Source organism: Grampus griseus, assembly GCF_964374135.1.
Source record: "Grampus griseus genome assembly, chromosome: 19".
NCBI lineage: Eukaryota > Metazoa > Chordata > Mammalia > Artiodactyla > Delphinidae > Grampus > Grampus griseus.
In genome coordinates this window covers 30041740-30055159 of record NC_139013.1, presented here as the reverse complement: position 1 = coordinate 30055159, position 13420 = coordinate 30041740, and the positions used below count along the sequence as shown (strand labels likewise).

At 42.4% G+C, this 13420-nt stretch overlaps 1 protein-coding gene across 1 annotated transcript in view; it reads right to left on the bottom strand.

The window, feature by feature from the left end:
• Positions 1-11591, bottom strand: part of BBS2 (Bardet-Biedl syndrome 2) — a 31590-nt gene extending 19999 nt beyond the window's left edge. The window contains exons 1-5 of the mRNA XM_082676417.1: positions 11355-11591; positions 6271-6502; positions 1729-1850; positions 1181-1243; positions 291-368 (exon numbers count right to left, since the gene is read on the bottom strand). Of these exons, the coding sequence (XP_082532543.1) occupies positions 291-368; positions 1181-1243; positions 1729-1850; positions 6271-6502; positions 11355-11471 (612 nt within the window). The 5' untranslated portion in view covers positions 11472-11591. The remainder of the gene's footprint in view (positions 1-290; positions 369-1180; positions 1244-1728; positions 1851-6270; positions 6503-11354) is intronic.
• Between the last annotated feature and the right edge of the window lie 1829 nt (positions 11592-13420).

Here is a 13420-nt window from a genome sequence, read left to right as displayed (position 1 = left end):
TAAATGGTTGCTATTATTATCAGTAGCATGTATTAGCTCATTAAAAGAAATACCTTTATGTGCTCAATAATTTTTCTCTATTTAATCAGTCTTTTCAAGATATATCTTGATAAATGATATTTAAAATGCTTCTTTCTCTGTATTGCACAACTCTGTTTAATCCCCAGAGTTTTTACCCTAAAACTGTCTGGGCTGTGAGAAGATATCCCAGCACTCTCCTTTAATGTTACATTTGACTATGCTAATCTGTCAAGGTTATCATAATTCTGATACCTTCTTACACTTCTTACCTCTGTTTCTGTCATTTCTGCCACAATCTCATCTTCTTTAAAAACTCGGATATCAAAATCCTCAGATCCAACAAGAAGCTGAAAGGAAAAAAATCATACATATTTAGCTCAGCGAGTGAACACAGCAAAATTTCCAAAACTAAAACAAAAAAATCGCATGATACTTCGTATGTTCCTACAGCCACCCAGGAGTTCCAACTTCCCAGCAATGTGATGCTCAGAAAGGTTCCTTCCATTGAGGAGGTTAAGATTCAGTCAGTGAAGAAAAAGTGGTTACTATAGATCCTCCCATGTGGGCTGCACCTCCTACCCAGAACAAGTTCTTTCACCAGGCACCTGAAAATGTGCTTGGTTTGGTGTCTGTCTGCCTGCAGGTGGAAGCCTTGTTTAAAAGCCAGAGCCCAGTATCCGTGGACAAGTGGAGGGTAAGTCAATGCCCAACACAGTACTTCACGGGCTGCTCAAGAAGTTAATTTCTAGAGAAACCATTAGAATAGTTTAAAAAGGCTAAGAGCCAATCTCTAAAACTTTCAGATTCCTGAAAAAGTTGGCTAAAACTGAGAACTAGGTACAATTTAAAAGCATTGGAATCAAGTTATAAGACTGTGAATGTGACTGCGATCCCATCAAATGTTCTGCCTTCTCTCCCTGTCAGGTGTCTTTGAAACATCGTGGTCTTGATCTCTGTATTAGACAAACACAAGTAAATTATTGTTGAAAAGAGAGGAGAAAGATGAATGAGGCCAGTTAGCTCATCATTTAGGCAACAGAGCACCAAAATCCCCTGTGAGAAGCTAACAGCTCTCTCAACACTAATGTCACCGTCATGGGAAAATGTCTGTACTCAGCTGAGAAGTATACACAAGTGAAGTATCTCCTCCCGCACATACCTCTTTCTTCCCATCACCATCAAAGTCACACAAGGCCAAGGAATGAACATTATCTCCAGTAACCTGAAAATAGAACCAAAATCATTACTATACCATCTTTTTTCACTTAATCCCAAACACAGGAGCTACATGAAAGAGAGGATGATACAAACCACTAATTTAAAACTCTAATTACTCATGTCCTTTTTTTTTTTTTTTTTTTGCGGTACGCGGGCCTCTCACTGTTGTGGCCTCTCCCGTTGCGGAGAACAGGCTACAGACGCGCAGGCTCAGCGGCCATGGCTCACGGGCCCAGCTACTCCACGGCATAGGGGATCTTCCCGGACCGGGGCACGAACCCATGTCCCCTGCATCGGCAGGCGGACTCTCAACCACTGCGCCACCAGGGAAGCCCTCATATCCTTTTTTAAAATGTACAGAATTATAAACATTGTTCTATTTTGTTTCTATTATTCATTACAGTTAGTGGTAAAAAACAAACAAGACATAAAGAATATTAAAAGTAAAAATGTTTAAGAGTACTAAAGAGAGTATTTCGTTCTTCATACCGTCCAAAAGAGATCATTTCCTTCATGATCGAAACCCTGCAGAGCACAATTTCCACCAATAATTGCAAGAGGAGAGGAAATGTCTCCCAATGTCCCCAGCACAATTGCATTGGCCCCATCTGCTACCTAAGAAGGGAAAAAAGACAGAAACTCTCAAACACAATGCTGCACGGGCACACTGGAGATAACATATGTCCCTTTTATTTAGATACTCAGAGTCGTCTGTCATCATTTCTGAGAAGCCACATGGTCTCCTGAGAGGCAGGCCAGGGCTGTCCACTGAGGACCGCGTCTGTGGCTTATGCGTGCTCATGCAAGGATGAGCACAGACCCAGGATAAACTCAGGCTCTTGGTCTCTCACACTAACCTGCTACGATAACCTACTACAAAATCCCAGGCTCTCTTGGACCACCAGGTTCTAAAGGCCAAATTCCCCAGAGAATCAAGACTTATGCCTTTAAACACCCAAACTTTTGTAACCTATTTTAACTATTTTAGATGGAAATCTTTTTAATACTTATTAATCAGTTCTCTTACTACTGCTCTTTTTAATTGTAAAGTAAATTGTAAAGTACTAAAAACTACAAACACCTATAGACCCACCATCCAGAAATAATAAGTGTCTTGACTTCTTGAATAAAGTACATAAGCACAATTTATTTTTGGAAGATTCGAGGACATCTTTGTAAACACTGTTTATTGTATAGGAAAATAGTCCTTACTTACATAATCTTTAAGTAGGAAAACTATAAAGAATAGATTGGCTATAAAAGAAAGAAAAGAATTCATAAGCCAAAACTACTAACTGGTCAATCAATCAATCAAGTTAAAAGGTAAAAAAAATAAACTGGGAAAAATAACTGCAATACATAGGACAAAGAGTTAATATTTCTCGTTAATAAGAGAGTTAATACAAAGTAAATAAATAAGAAATGGGTAAACACACCCCAAGCAAAACTAAATAAATAAAATAAACAGGAAATTCACAAGAGAAGAAATACAAATAGCCAACAAGTATGAAAAAATGTTCATTCTACAATACATCATTTTCCACTTTCCAGATTAGCAAAGATGAGACCTATTGTTCGTTAGGGTGTGATAAAACAAGCACTCTCATATTCTGAGGGGGAGGTGGGGAAACAGTAGTCTTTCCAGAGAGCAGTTTAGCAATATCTAACAAAAATTTCACTTAGAAAAGGTTTTTAACTCAGCAATTGTAAAGCTGAATTCTTGTGATCATTAATTTTATGTGTCAACTTGGCCAGGCCATGGTACCCAGATATTTGGTCAAACATTATTCTAGACATTTTTTAGATGAGATTAACATTTAAATCAGTAGACTCTGAGTAAAGCAGATTACCCTGTAGAATGTGGGTGAGCCTCATCCAATCAGTTGAAGGCCTAAATAGAAAAAAGATTGACCTGCCTTGAGGAAGGAAGGATCCTGCCACCAGACTGCCTTTGGACTTGAGCTTCAGCATCAGCTCTTTCCGCTGTCTCTATCCTGCTGGCATACCCTGCAAATTTTGGACTTGCCAGCCTCCACAAGTGCATGAGCCAATTCCTTAAAATAAATCCATCTCCACTCCCTCTCTCTATATATATACACATCCTATTGGTTCTGTTTCTCTGAAGAATCCTAATACAGTCCTAAACTCAATTTCAGTCTTATACAAAAATACAACAGTATCTTTGTCACACTGAAATAGGCAAAGATTTCCTAGGACAGAAAGAGCACTAACCATTAAAGAAAAAATTGATCAGCAAGACTTCATCAAAATTGAAAACTTTTGCTCATCAGAAGATACCTACCTATTGGAATGAGCCACGTATTGAGAGAAAATATTTATTTTACATGAATCTGACAGAGAACTTGTACCCAGTATATCCAAAGACCATCTACGAATCAATAATACACCCAAACTACCAATAAAAATAGGCAAAAGACAGATGATTCACAAAAGAAGACATACCAATAAAAAAAGCACAAGAAAAAGTGTTCTACATCACTGGTCACAAGGAAAATGCAAAATGAAACCACAGTAAGATACTGCTTCACACCTACTAAAATGACTCAAATTACAAAGACTGGCAACACCAAATGCTGACAAGAAATGTGGAGCAAATGGAACTCTCACACATTGCTGATGGAAGTGTAAAACGGTACAACTACTCCTAGGTATTCACCCAAGATGAACTAAAACATATGTCCACAAAAAGACTAGGACAAAAATGTTTACAGCAATTTTATCCATAATTGCCCCAACCTGGAAACAACCCGGATGTCCATGCCACATGTCCATCAACAGAACAATAAACAAATTGTGGCATATTCACACAATGGAATTACTATTCGGCAACAAGAAAGAACTGGTAGGGACTTCCCTGGTTGTCCAGTGGGTAAGATGCCATGCTCCCAATGCAGTGGGCCCGGGTTCGATCCCTGCTTGGGGAACTATAGCACACACGCATGTAGCAACTAAGAGTCAGCATGCCGCAACTAAGAGCCCACATGCTGCAACTAAGAGCCCGCATGCTACAACTAAGACCCGGCGCAGCCACAATAAATATTAAAAAAAAAAAAGAACTACTGCTAAATGCAACAACAAGTATGATTCTCACAGACGTTAAGTGAAAGAAGCCAGACACCAAAGAGTACATTCTGTATGATTCCATTTGTATGAAGTTCAAGAACAGGGAAAACTAGTCTAAGGTGACAGAAATCAAAACAGTGAATATCTATAGGGAATAGGAATTGACTGGAATGGGGCACAGCAAAATTTTCTGAAGTGATGAAAATGTTCTACTGGGTTGGCCAAAAAGTTGTTCGTTCCGGTTTTTCCATAAGATGCTTCCATAACACCCCCGATATATTTTTATTGGGGGGTGTTGATTACAGGGATCAAAACTCATTGAACTGAACACTTAAGGTTTGTGTATCTCACTGTATGTACATTTTACCTCAATTAAAAAATACCAAAGGAAAAAAACTTCATTTCTAAGAACTTACCCTTAGGAAATAATCAGAGAAGTTGGCAAAGATATATGCTTATGAAATTATCAATTGTAATAGAGAAACTATGGAAATAACATAAATATGAAACAATATGGAAAGGGTTAAACAAATTATGATATATGAAATTTTAACACAATGAAATACTATAGACCCAATAAGAATAAAGCATAGATATATAGTAACTTCAATATAAAGTTCAATACAGTACACATATTTCTGAATAAAAAGGCCACATATAATATCCAGGGAGTAGAAGCAACCCAAATGTCTATTAAATGATGAATGGATAAATAAAATGTTGTTTATACATACAATGGAAAATAACTCAGCCATAAAAAGAATGAAGTATGATACATGTAACAAAATGTCCAGAATAGGGCTTCCCTGGTGGCGCAGTGGTTAAGAATCCTCCTGCCAGTGCAGGGGACACGGGTTTGAGCCCCAGTCCAGGAAGATCCCACATGCCGTGGAGCAACTAAACCCATGCGTCACAATTACTGAGCCTGCGCACCACAACTACTGAAGCCCACACGCCTAGAGCCCATGCTCCGCAACAAGAGAAGCCACTGCAATGAGAAGCCCATGCACTGCAACGAAGAGTATCCCCCCTTCCCCGCAACTAGAGAAAAGCCTGCGCGCAGCAACGAAGACCCAACACAGCCAAAAATAAATAAATAAAATAAATAAATTTATAAAAGAAAATGTCCAGAATAGGCAAATCTATGGAGACAGAAAGTAGACTGGTGGTTGCTTAAGGATGAGAGGTTGGGGGAAAATGGGGAGTGACTACTAATGGGTATGGGTTTTTTCTGGAATAATGAAAATGTTCTATAATTGATTGTGGTGTAGTTACACAACTCTCTGAATAAACCACTGAATTGTATACTTTAAATAGGTGAATTGTATGGTATATGAATTATATCTTAATAAAGCTATTACAGAAAAAAAGTAAAAGGCTACATATATATAGTGTGATCCCATTTTGTAAAAAAAAAAAAAATCACTCACAAATACTTAGTAAAAAGTCGGGATAACTCAATTCAAGAGTTAAGTGCTATTTCCAAATGAAGAAACCATGCGTAATTATTTTTATTTTGCTTCTATATCTTTTCTATAATAAATTTGGATTATCTGAGTATTAAAGTTGCAGTAGCCTGTAGATGGCAGGCTACAGTAAGTGCTCCTCCTAGAAACTACTATACTAAACTTTAATGCAAAGCCACCAGGAGTCCTGTTTGCTGGCTCCCTGGCTGTTGGCAGAACTCTCAATGGCAAATCTTCACAGATGGTAGTAGCACAGATATACCTCCTGAGAGATAAACTGGAGTGTCAAAAAGTGGTTACCAACCATGACCAAATAAATGTCAAGTACACAAAGGCGATGTAAATGGCAAAATCCGCATGTTTTTTTAACTACAACAACCACATAAAAATCCAAAATAAATGTCTGATCTCTTTTAATCATAAAAAAGAAAAAGTGGACACTAATGGGTAACGGAAGTTTTATGGTTATAAAGGGGTATACTTGCCTCTCTGTAGAACAAATCTGAATTATTGTAGACATCATAAGCCAGAAGATTAGTCTGTGTCCCCACTAAAAGAGCATCATAGCCAAGTTCAGGGTTCAATACTCCTGCAGTCAGGCAGCTGACTGCCTGGTTAATGTTGAGAAGTGAAACATCAGACTCCAGGGGGCTCTGGAAGACCCTGGATGCACTGAAATGCTGGCTCCGGGTATGAGGGTTGTGAATAAAAACCTAAAACAAAAACAGTTAATTACATCCCCTTAAAATACCAAAAATGTAAAATTAACATACATCTTTTTAAAAAAGACTCAGGTTATTAACAGATATCAACATTAACAAGAAGTGACTTTAATCATCTACAAAACTTAAAACGCCCATACACAGTTCTGTGCATGGCTGGCTTTCAGTCACTGCAAACTGTGGAAACCCAGTGGTTCTTAGCCTTATAAAGAACAAGGTAATAGCCAAGATCTAGTTGTTGCTTCCCAGGGCAGCTTATATACTACCCACCAGTAGAGTGTTAAAGCACTCTTACAAACCATCCTTTTCCTGGTCAACCTGTAGGAAGCTGCTACCAGCTACCATGTGATTGCTACACACGAAGATCAGAGAAAATAGAATAATAAACACTTCCTTTAGTATCTTCCATCCAAGCACCTAACTAGTTCACTTCCTAACCCTTAAAACTCGTAGGTAGTAGATTTTTCTTACAAACCTAAACTGAGTCACACAAAGCAAGCTTCTTGAAGGCTTTCATAGTCTATACTAGTAAGACAGAATTAAATAATTAGCTCAAAGGTAATGAATTTAGCAGTTTCAGCTGTCATAAACAATCATCTGAGTATCCCTACAAATCTTTAAATTTCCTTGGGCTTCTGTAAAAGGAGGTTTAGACTAACACATGCATTCTCAGATATTGCTCTCAAGACGCGTGGCTGGGTTTGGGGTGGGGGGGATCTTATACATTAGAATGGCTTGTAGCCTCCAAAGGGTCTCTATAAAAACTGATACACTGCACATCTGTGGTATTAAAATTTCATTAGGGAAATTTTAATTTTCTGAAAAAAGCTCCATGGGAGGCAATATGGAAAAAAAGAAAAGGATGAGAAACCGCACTAGAGATGCCTTAAGCCCCTTCTAGTTCTAAAATTTGCTAATGTTAAATGAGCATTTCACCCCTGGTATAAACCTGTAACCAGGCGAGGCCAGTCTGGTTGCTCCACTCAAACGGCCAATACTCGAGAGACAAGCGTTGGTGGAAAAGGAAACTTTGCTTTACTCAAGAGGCCAGCAACCTGGGAAGATGGTGCACTAATGTCCTAAGACCACCTCCAAGTTGCCAGTTAGGAGACAAAGGTTTTAAAGGCAGTGTGAGGGAGGGATCCGCAGGGTGCATGAGCAGCTCGTGCACAATTCCTGGATTGGCTGGCCACAAGCTGAAGTTTCAAGCATCACCTATCTTCTGGCTTCAACCGGTCTGGGGTCTATGTGCTTGTGATCAGCAGTTTTCATCTGGTAGGAGTCTGCTCCCTGTAAAAACAGCTTAGGAATGTGTGTCAGACTTTTATAGCTTTCAGGGAACTGGGAGCTGGGAGCTCCCCGTGACGCTTTATGGCTGGTTTAGAGTCTAAATTGTTGCCAGTTTCCCAGCTCAACAGCTTGTTTCTCCATCTTCCCATTCCTAATAATTAACTCTTGAGCCAGCCTTCTGAGACTCAGGGCAGGCCTGGGAGACTAAAGCTTTTCTACAAACAAGAGGCAGGTAGAGGACGGGGAGGGGAGGGGTCTGTCCCAGGAAGGCCCCATAGGGTCCAGCTTGGTTACAATGCCTGCTTTTCTTTGATAATCCTCAATCCTGAGGAGGAACAGGTGTGGAACAAGAAAAGCAACAAAGTTTGGGATAGAGAAGTTAATTAGAAACTCAGCAGAGGAACTCAGTTTTAGGAGACTCGGTTTTAAATCCAAGCAGGATTAGTTTTAAATTATTATCTAAACAAGGTAACCTATTCGACAAAAAATAATTTTTAAAAGATTGGTTAGATACATAGAGATAGTGTGTGTAGCTACTGAATACTGTGTTCATGTTCTCATTTGTGTAATACTTTACAACATGCTTTTATCAACATTACTGCATTTGGTCCTCACAACATTTGGTCCTCCTGATATACAGAGGAGGTCAGAAGGGTTAAGGCCCTTTCCCAAGGTCTCACCACTGATAAGTGACAGGGCTAAGATGCAAGCCTGGTGTCTGGCTCCAGTAATCTCTAGCCACATCTTCCTTCCTTTTATAACAGTTCTGAACAAAAGAATTCTTACAGAGTCTTCTAGTAATTAGACAGGCTGAGAAAGAACTGGAGGAAAAATAACCTGTGGACTTCATGTTCACTGTTATTGGGATGAAAAGAGTTTGGAGGTTGCTGTCATGAGCAAGAGTCCCAGGAGTCTGGTTTCTCCCTAGTTCCCCTCCTGCTGTTTGTTCTCTGCATACAGCAATCAGTGCCCTGGAGACTCACCTGTCCCTCAGGCTCAGTCACACAACAAACAGATCACTCCCAGTGCCTTCAGCCAAAGGACTGGCTGAAGTTCACATATCTGTTCTGGCTGAGGGGGTGTTGCTGACAATATAAATTCCAACTAGGCCCTCCAATTCCATGGTGAGAGGAAACCTGTCCCCCGATGAACTAATGTTCATCCTGCAAGAAACCCCTTTTTAAAACATCCTTGCTCAGGTTCAGAGACCAGATCCCAGTAAGTCAGCCCCCCATTCACAACAGAGTCCCACTGAAAATGACAAAATCCTGTTTTTAGAGACACGGAGCCCGACAGTCAAGGAGGGCTTTAGCCTTACCTGCAATGTTTGTTTTTAAAGGAAAATATATTTGTGTATTATTTGGATCATAAAATAGTACCAATTTTTTCTTTAAGTCTAAAGATAAAAGATCGGGTCAGAACTCCAGATTTGTTTTTGAAGTTCCGAATGTAAAGTGTCCAATTACACAGGAACTTCTCTCTCTCCCTTTTTTTCCCCCCATCTTCAGAAAGAGACTTAGAGTCAAGCGTCCCTGCCTCCCACTCCAGGTCACATTCTAATGAAAGTGCTTCCATAGAAGCCTCTGCCTGATCTTCCCGCTTCCACTCCTATACTCCCCTCCCTGCAGCTCTGTTGCAGCACCAGCCAGTAATTCTTTATCTAAAACATAAACCGAATCCCATCACGTACTTTATTAAAACCAAGGTCTTTACGGTGGCCTACAAGGCCCTATATGATCCAGCTGCTGGCTACCGCACTGCTTCCCTCAATCCATTCCAGCCCCAGCAACTTTCTTGTGTTTCTGGAACACACCAAGTATATCTCTACCTCAGAGCCTTTGTACTTGCTGATACACTTACTCCCCCTATCTGCAGGGCTGGTTTCCTCATTTGCTTCAAACCTCTGATCCACAGTTATCAGAGGCCTATCTGATCACCCTGTCTAAAATAGCAATCTCCCATCACCCCCAACCCCTTACTCTGTTTTTCTCCCATGGAGACAGTGTGTGTGTTTCTGTTAACTATCTGGCTTCCCCTCTCAAAGTAACCTCCAAGGGGATGAGACTTGTCTGTCACCTTCACCCTTGTAACTGCACAGCTAAGAACAGTGCCCAGCACATAGCAAGCCCTCAATAAATCAGGGGCTGAGCTAATATCAATGGGATCTTTTCAACCCACTTATGTAGCTGCTGTGCACCTACAGCAGAACCAATATGAATTCTTGGTATTTGTCAGTGCCTACTAACATCATTACGTACGAGGCTCTATGCTAAATGCTTTCCTCCGTCACACAACTTAATGAAACTGAATCACTACTTTTTACTTATGTATCCCAAGGCATGGCATATGAGAAAACATACAACATAGGTGGCAGTGTCTCGAAAACTGTAAATCATTATATAAATGTTAGCTTATTAAATCCACACTGGGTCAGAGAACATGCACTCTAATCTCATTTCTACCGCTTTCCAGTTGAACAGCCTCAAACATTGCTTTGAACCTCTCTGAACCATTATTTCTAATCAGTAAAGTGGGAGTAATAAGAAGAAAATAACAGCTAACAGTTAGTGACCACTGCCTATATGCCAAGCGCAGGCCATGTATCAGTAGTAACTTACTTAATCCTCTTAGCAACCCTATGCGGTAGATACTAAGTACCTTGCTCAAGGTCATGAACTTAGTAGGTACCGGAGCCACAATCTACGACACCTGTGCTATATGGCAGCGGTTGGCAATTTAGCAAGGATACTGAGATGATTAACGTAATAAGGCTTTGCACCTGTTAGAAGTTATTACGCTTGGCGTCATAGTATTCCACGGTTTGGGGGCATGCCTCCATCAACACACAGTTTCTTGATTTGCCTTGTCTGCTGTCCTTCTGGACTATAAGCTTTCTGAAAGTCAGGACTCCAACTTTATCTCTGAATCCCCAAGATCTAGCACGAAGGAGGTGTCCAGTAAGTCTGGTGAATGCTGAATGACCATATCTTTTTCATCTCTGTGATTCCCACACCTTGCCCAGCACCCGGCACATAGTAAGCCCCCAAAAGGTACTTAGTAAATAAATTATAGGGAGAGACGTGACTGTACGTGGATAAAGACCGAAAGTGCAATTTTAATCACTTAAATTAAGGGTCTTTGTGATTCCCCCCCCCCCCCCGCAAAGTTGTTGGCTCTGAGAGGCAGTCTGAGATAGCAGGAATTCCAGAGCGAAGGGCAGAGGCCCTGGGCTCTAATCTGGGGTCTGCCATTACTGCTAACCCTAAGCCATTCCCCCTCTGGGGTCTTCTCTTCCGTAAGCTCCCTGTCTGTAGAGAGACACCAACATTGTCCGAGTCTAAGTGCCTGAAGACAAGTTAACTGCTCAGAAAAGCCGTTCTGCGTGATTATTCATGTGTGCGCAGGATGGAGAGCTACGGAGGTTGCCGGGCAACCCTGGCTGGGGGAGGAGCCTGAGAATGAGGAGCTGGACTGCAGGGACCTAGCGGGCAGAGGTCGTGGGGACTCCAGGGGCCCGGGCCCCGTGCGGGTGGGAACTTGTGGGAGCGGTTACCTTGCCTGCTTGGGTAGCGGCCGCCAGACATGGGTGAGTCCCGTCGTAGCGCCCTACGGCCACCATGCGGGGGCTGATTTTGTGGCGCAGTTTCAGGGTGAACACAGGCAGCAGCATGATGGCGACAGCTCAGGAGAAGAGGGCTAGTGGTCCGATACCGGTGCAGCGAAGCCGGCCTCACCCGCGGCGGTGAAGAAAGCGTGGACCAGGCCGGGCGGGAAACTGAGCGAGACTGAGCTGGACCCCCGGCCACTGGCTTTTTCTGCGGTTGCGCAGGCCCGCCCACCTAGTTCTGCGGCTGCGCGGTCGGGCGTCAGGCGCGGCTGAGGCTGAAGCTGGGTCTCGGTGGTGGAGTCGTGTCTTTCGCAGCTGTAACTTATCCGCGTTGGATTCGACTCAACTAACAGGTCTGCAGTGGCGGTATCTGAGCCAGCGCACCCCTGGGGCTTCTTCTAGCACTACAACCAAGCTTCTGCACCGTTGCAGACTACGCGCACGTCAACCACACTCCAAAAGGTCATTAATTAAAGAAACATGCCTTGAATGACTACTCTTCCCCTTAGTTTAGCTGTTACGTTGATGCCCACAGTAGTTACTAAATATATAGACTCTTTTAAAAAAAGTTTTAAACTCTCACCTTTAAATGGTCCATGCTCCTTTGTAAGATGCTTTATAAATTTTAAATGCGAACACGAAAGATTGAAAAGTCATTAAACTTCTCGACATTCATTCAGATAATTTACGAGGGTTCACTATGTGTCAGGCACTGTTCTAGACAACAGAGGTATGGTAGTTAGCATGAGACAAACCTCTGCCCTCCTGGAGCTGACCTCCATTTCGGGGGAGACAAACACTAACTGAGAAATACATGTGGGAGGTCTTTTGGTAGCAAGTGGTAAGGAGGGAAGAGGGATAGAAGTTTGGAGGTAGTGCAGTTTTAAATAAGGTGGTGGGTGAGAGACCTCACTGAGAAAGTCACGTCCAGACAAGAATTTGAAAGAAGTAAGGGAGTCAGTTTTGAGGAAGAGGGTTCCAGCAGAGGAAATTCAGGTGCAAAGGTACCAAGGGATCGCTCTGGCTGCCTTCTGGAAATAAACGGTTAGGGCTGAGGGACGAGATGAATGGGAAGCAACAGAGGAGACTGAGAAGGAAGCCAAGTGAAGACAGTGTTGCCAGGAGTGTCAGATGCTGTAGGTGGGTCTTGAAAGATGGGTTCTAGAATATTCTTGATATTTGCATTTTGTAATTACAGCCGTAAAAATGAGCATCTTTTTTTCAAGCGTACTGGGGGTGGTCTGTGACTAGTTGTATTCTCTTCTGGAGATAATGTCAAAAGACTAAATTTGGGCTTCCCTGGTGGTGCAGTGGTTAAGAATCCGCCTGCCAATGAAGGAGACACGGGTTCGAGACCTGGTCCGGGAAGATCCCACATGCCACGGAGCAACTAAGCCCGTGCACCACAACTATTGAGCCTGTGCTCTAGAACCTGCAAGCCACAACTACTGAAGCCCGCGTGCCTGGAGCCTGTGCTCCACAACAAGAGAGGCCACCGCACTGAGAGGCCCGCGCGCCACAGCGAGGAGTGGCCCCCACTCACTGCAACTGGAGAGAGCCCGCACACAGCAATGAAGACCCAATGCAGCCAAAAATAAAATAAATAAATAAATTCAATAAGTAAATTTATAAAAGACTAAATTTGAGGGCCTCGATGGAATGTAAGGCCTGAGCCAATAGCCCGATAAACCCCGTCTGATAGGCCCTGCCTCTGACTTCTCCCAGCTCCTTTCTGTCCCGGTGTCTCTGCTTCACTGCCTAGACCCCACAGTCCTGTAGCACTTACCCAACCAGCCCTGTAATGGAAATTGCCCTGGGTCTGTCCTCCGGCCTTTTACCATTAGAACTTTGTGAGTTACCCCTCCCCTCAGCCCCTAGACTCTGCCTCCAGGGAGGCATCAGCTCACTGAATCCACTCCATTTTGCTAATAGCTGATCACAAGGCTGACAGGCCACCCCTCCCAGGAACAGCTTATAAGGAATAAATCTCTAATAAAGGTCATCTCACAGTC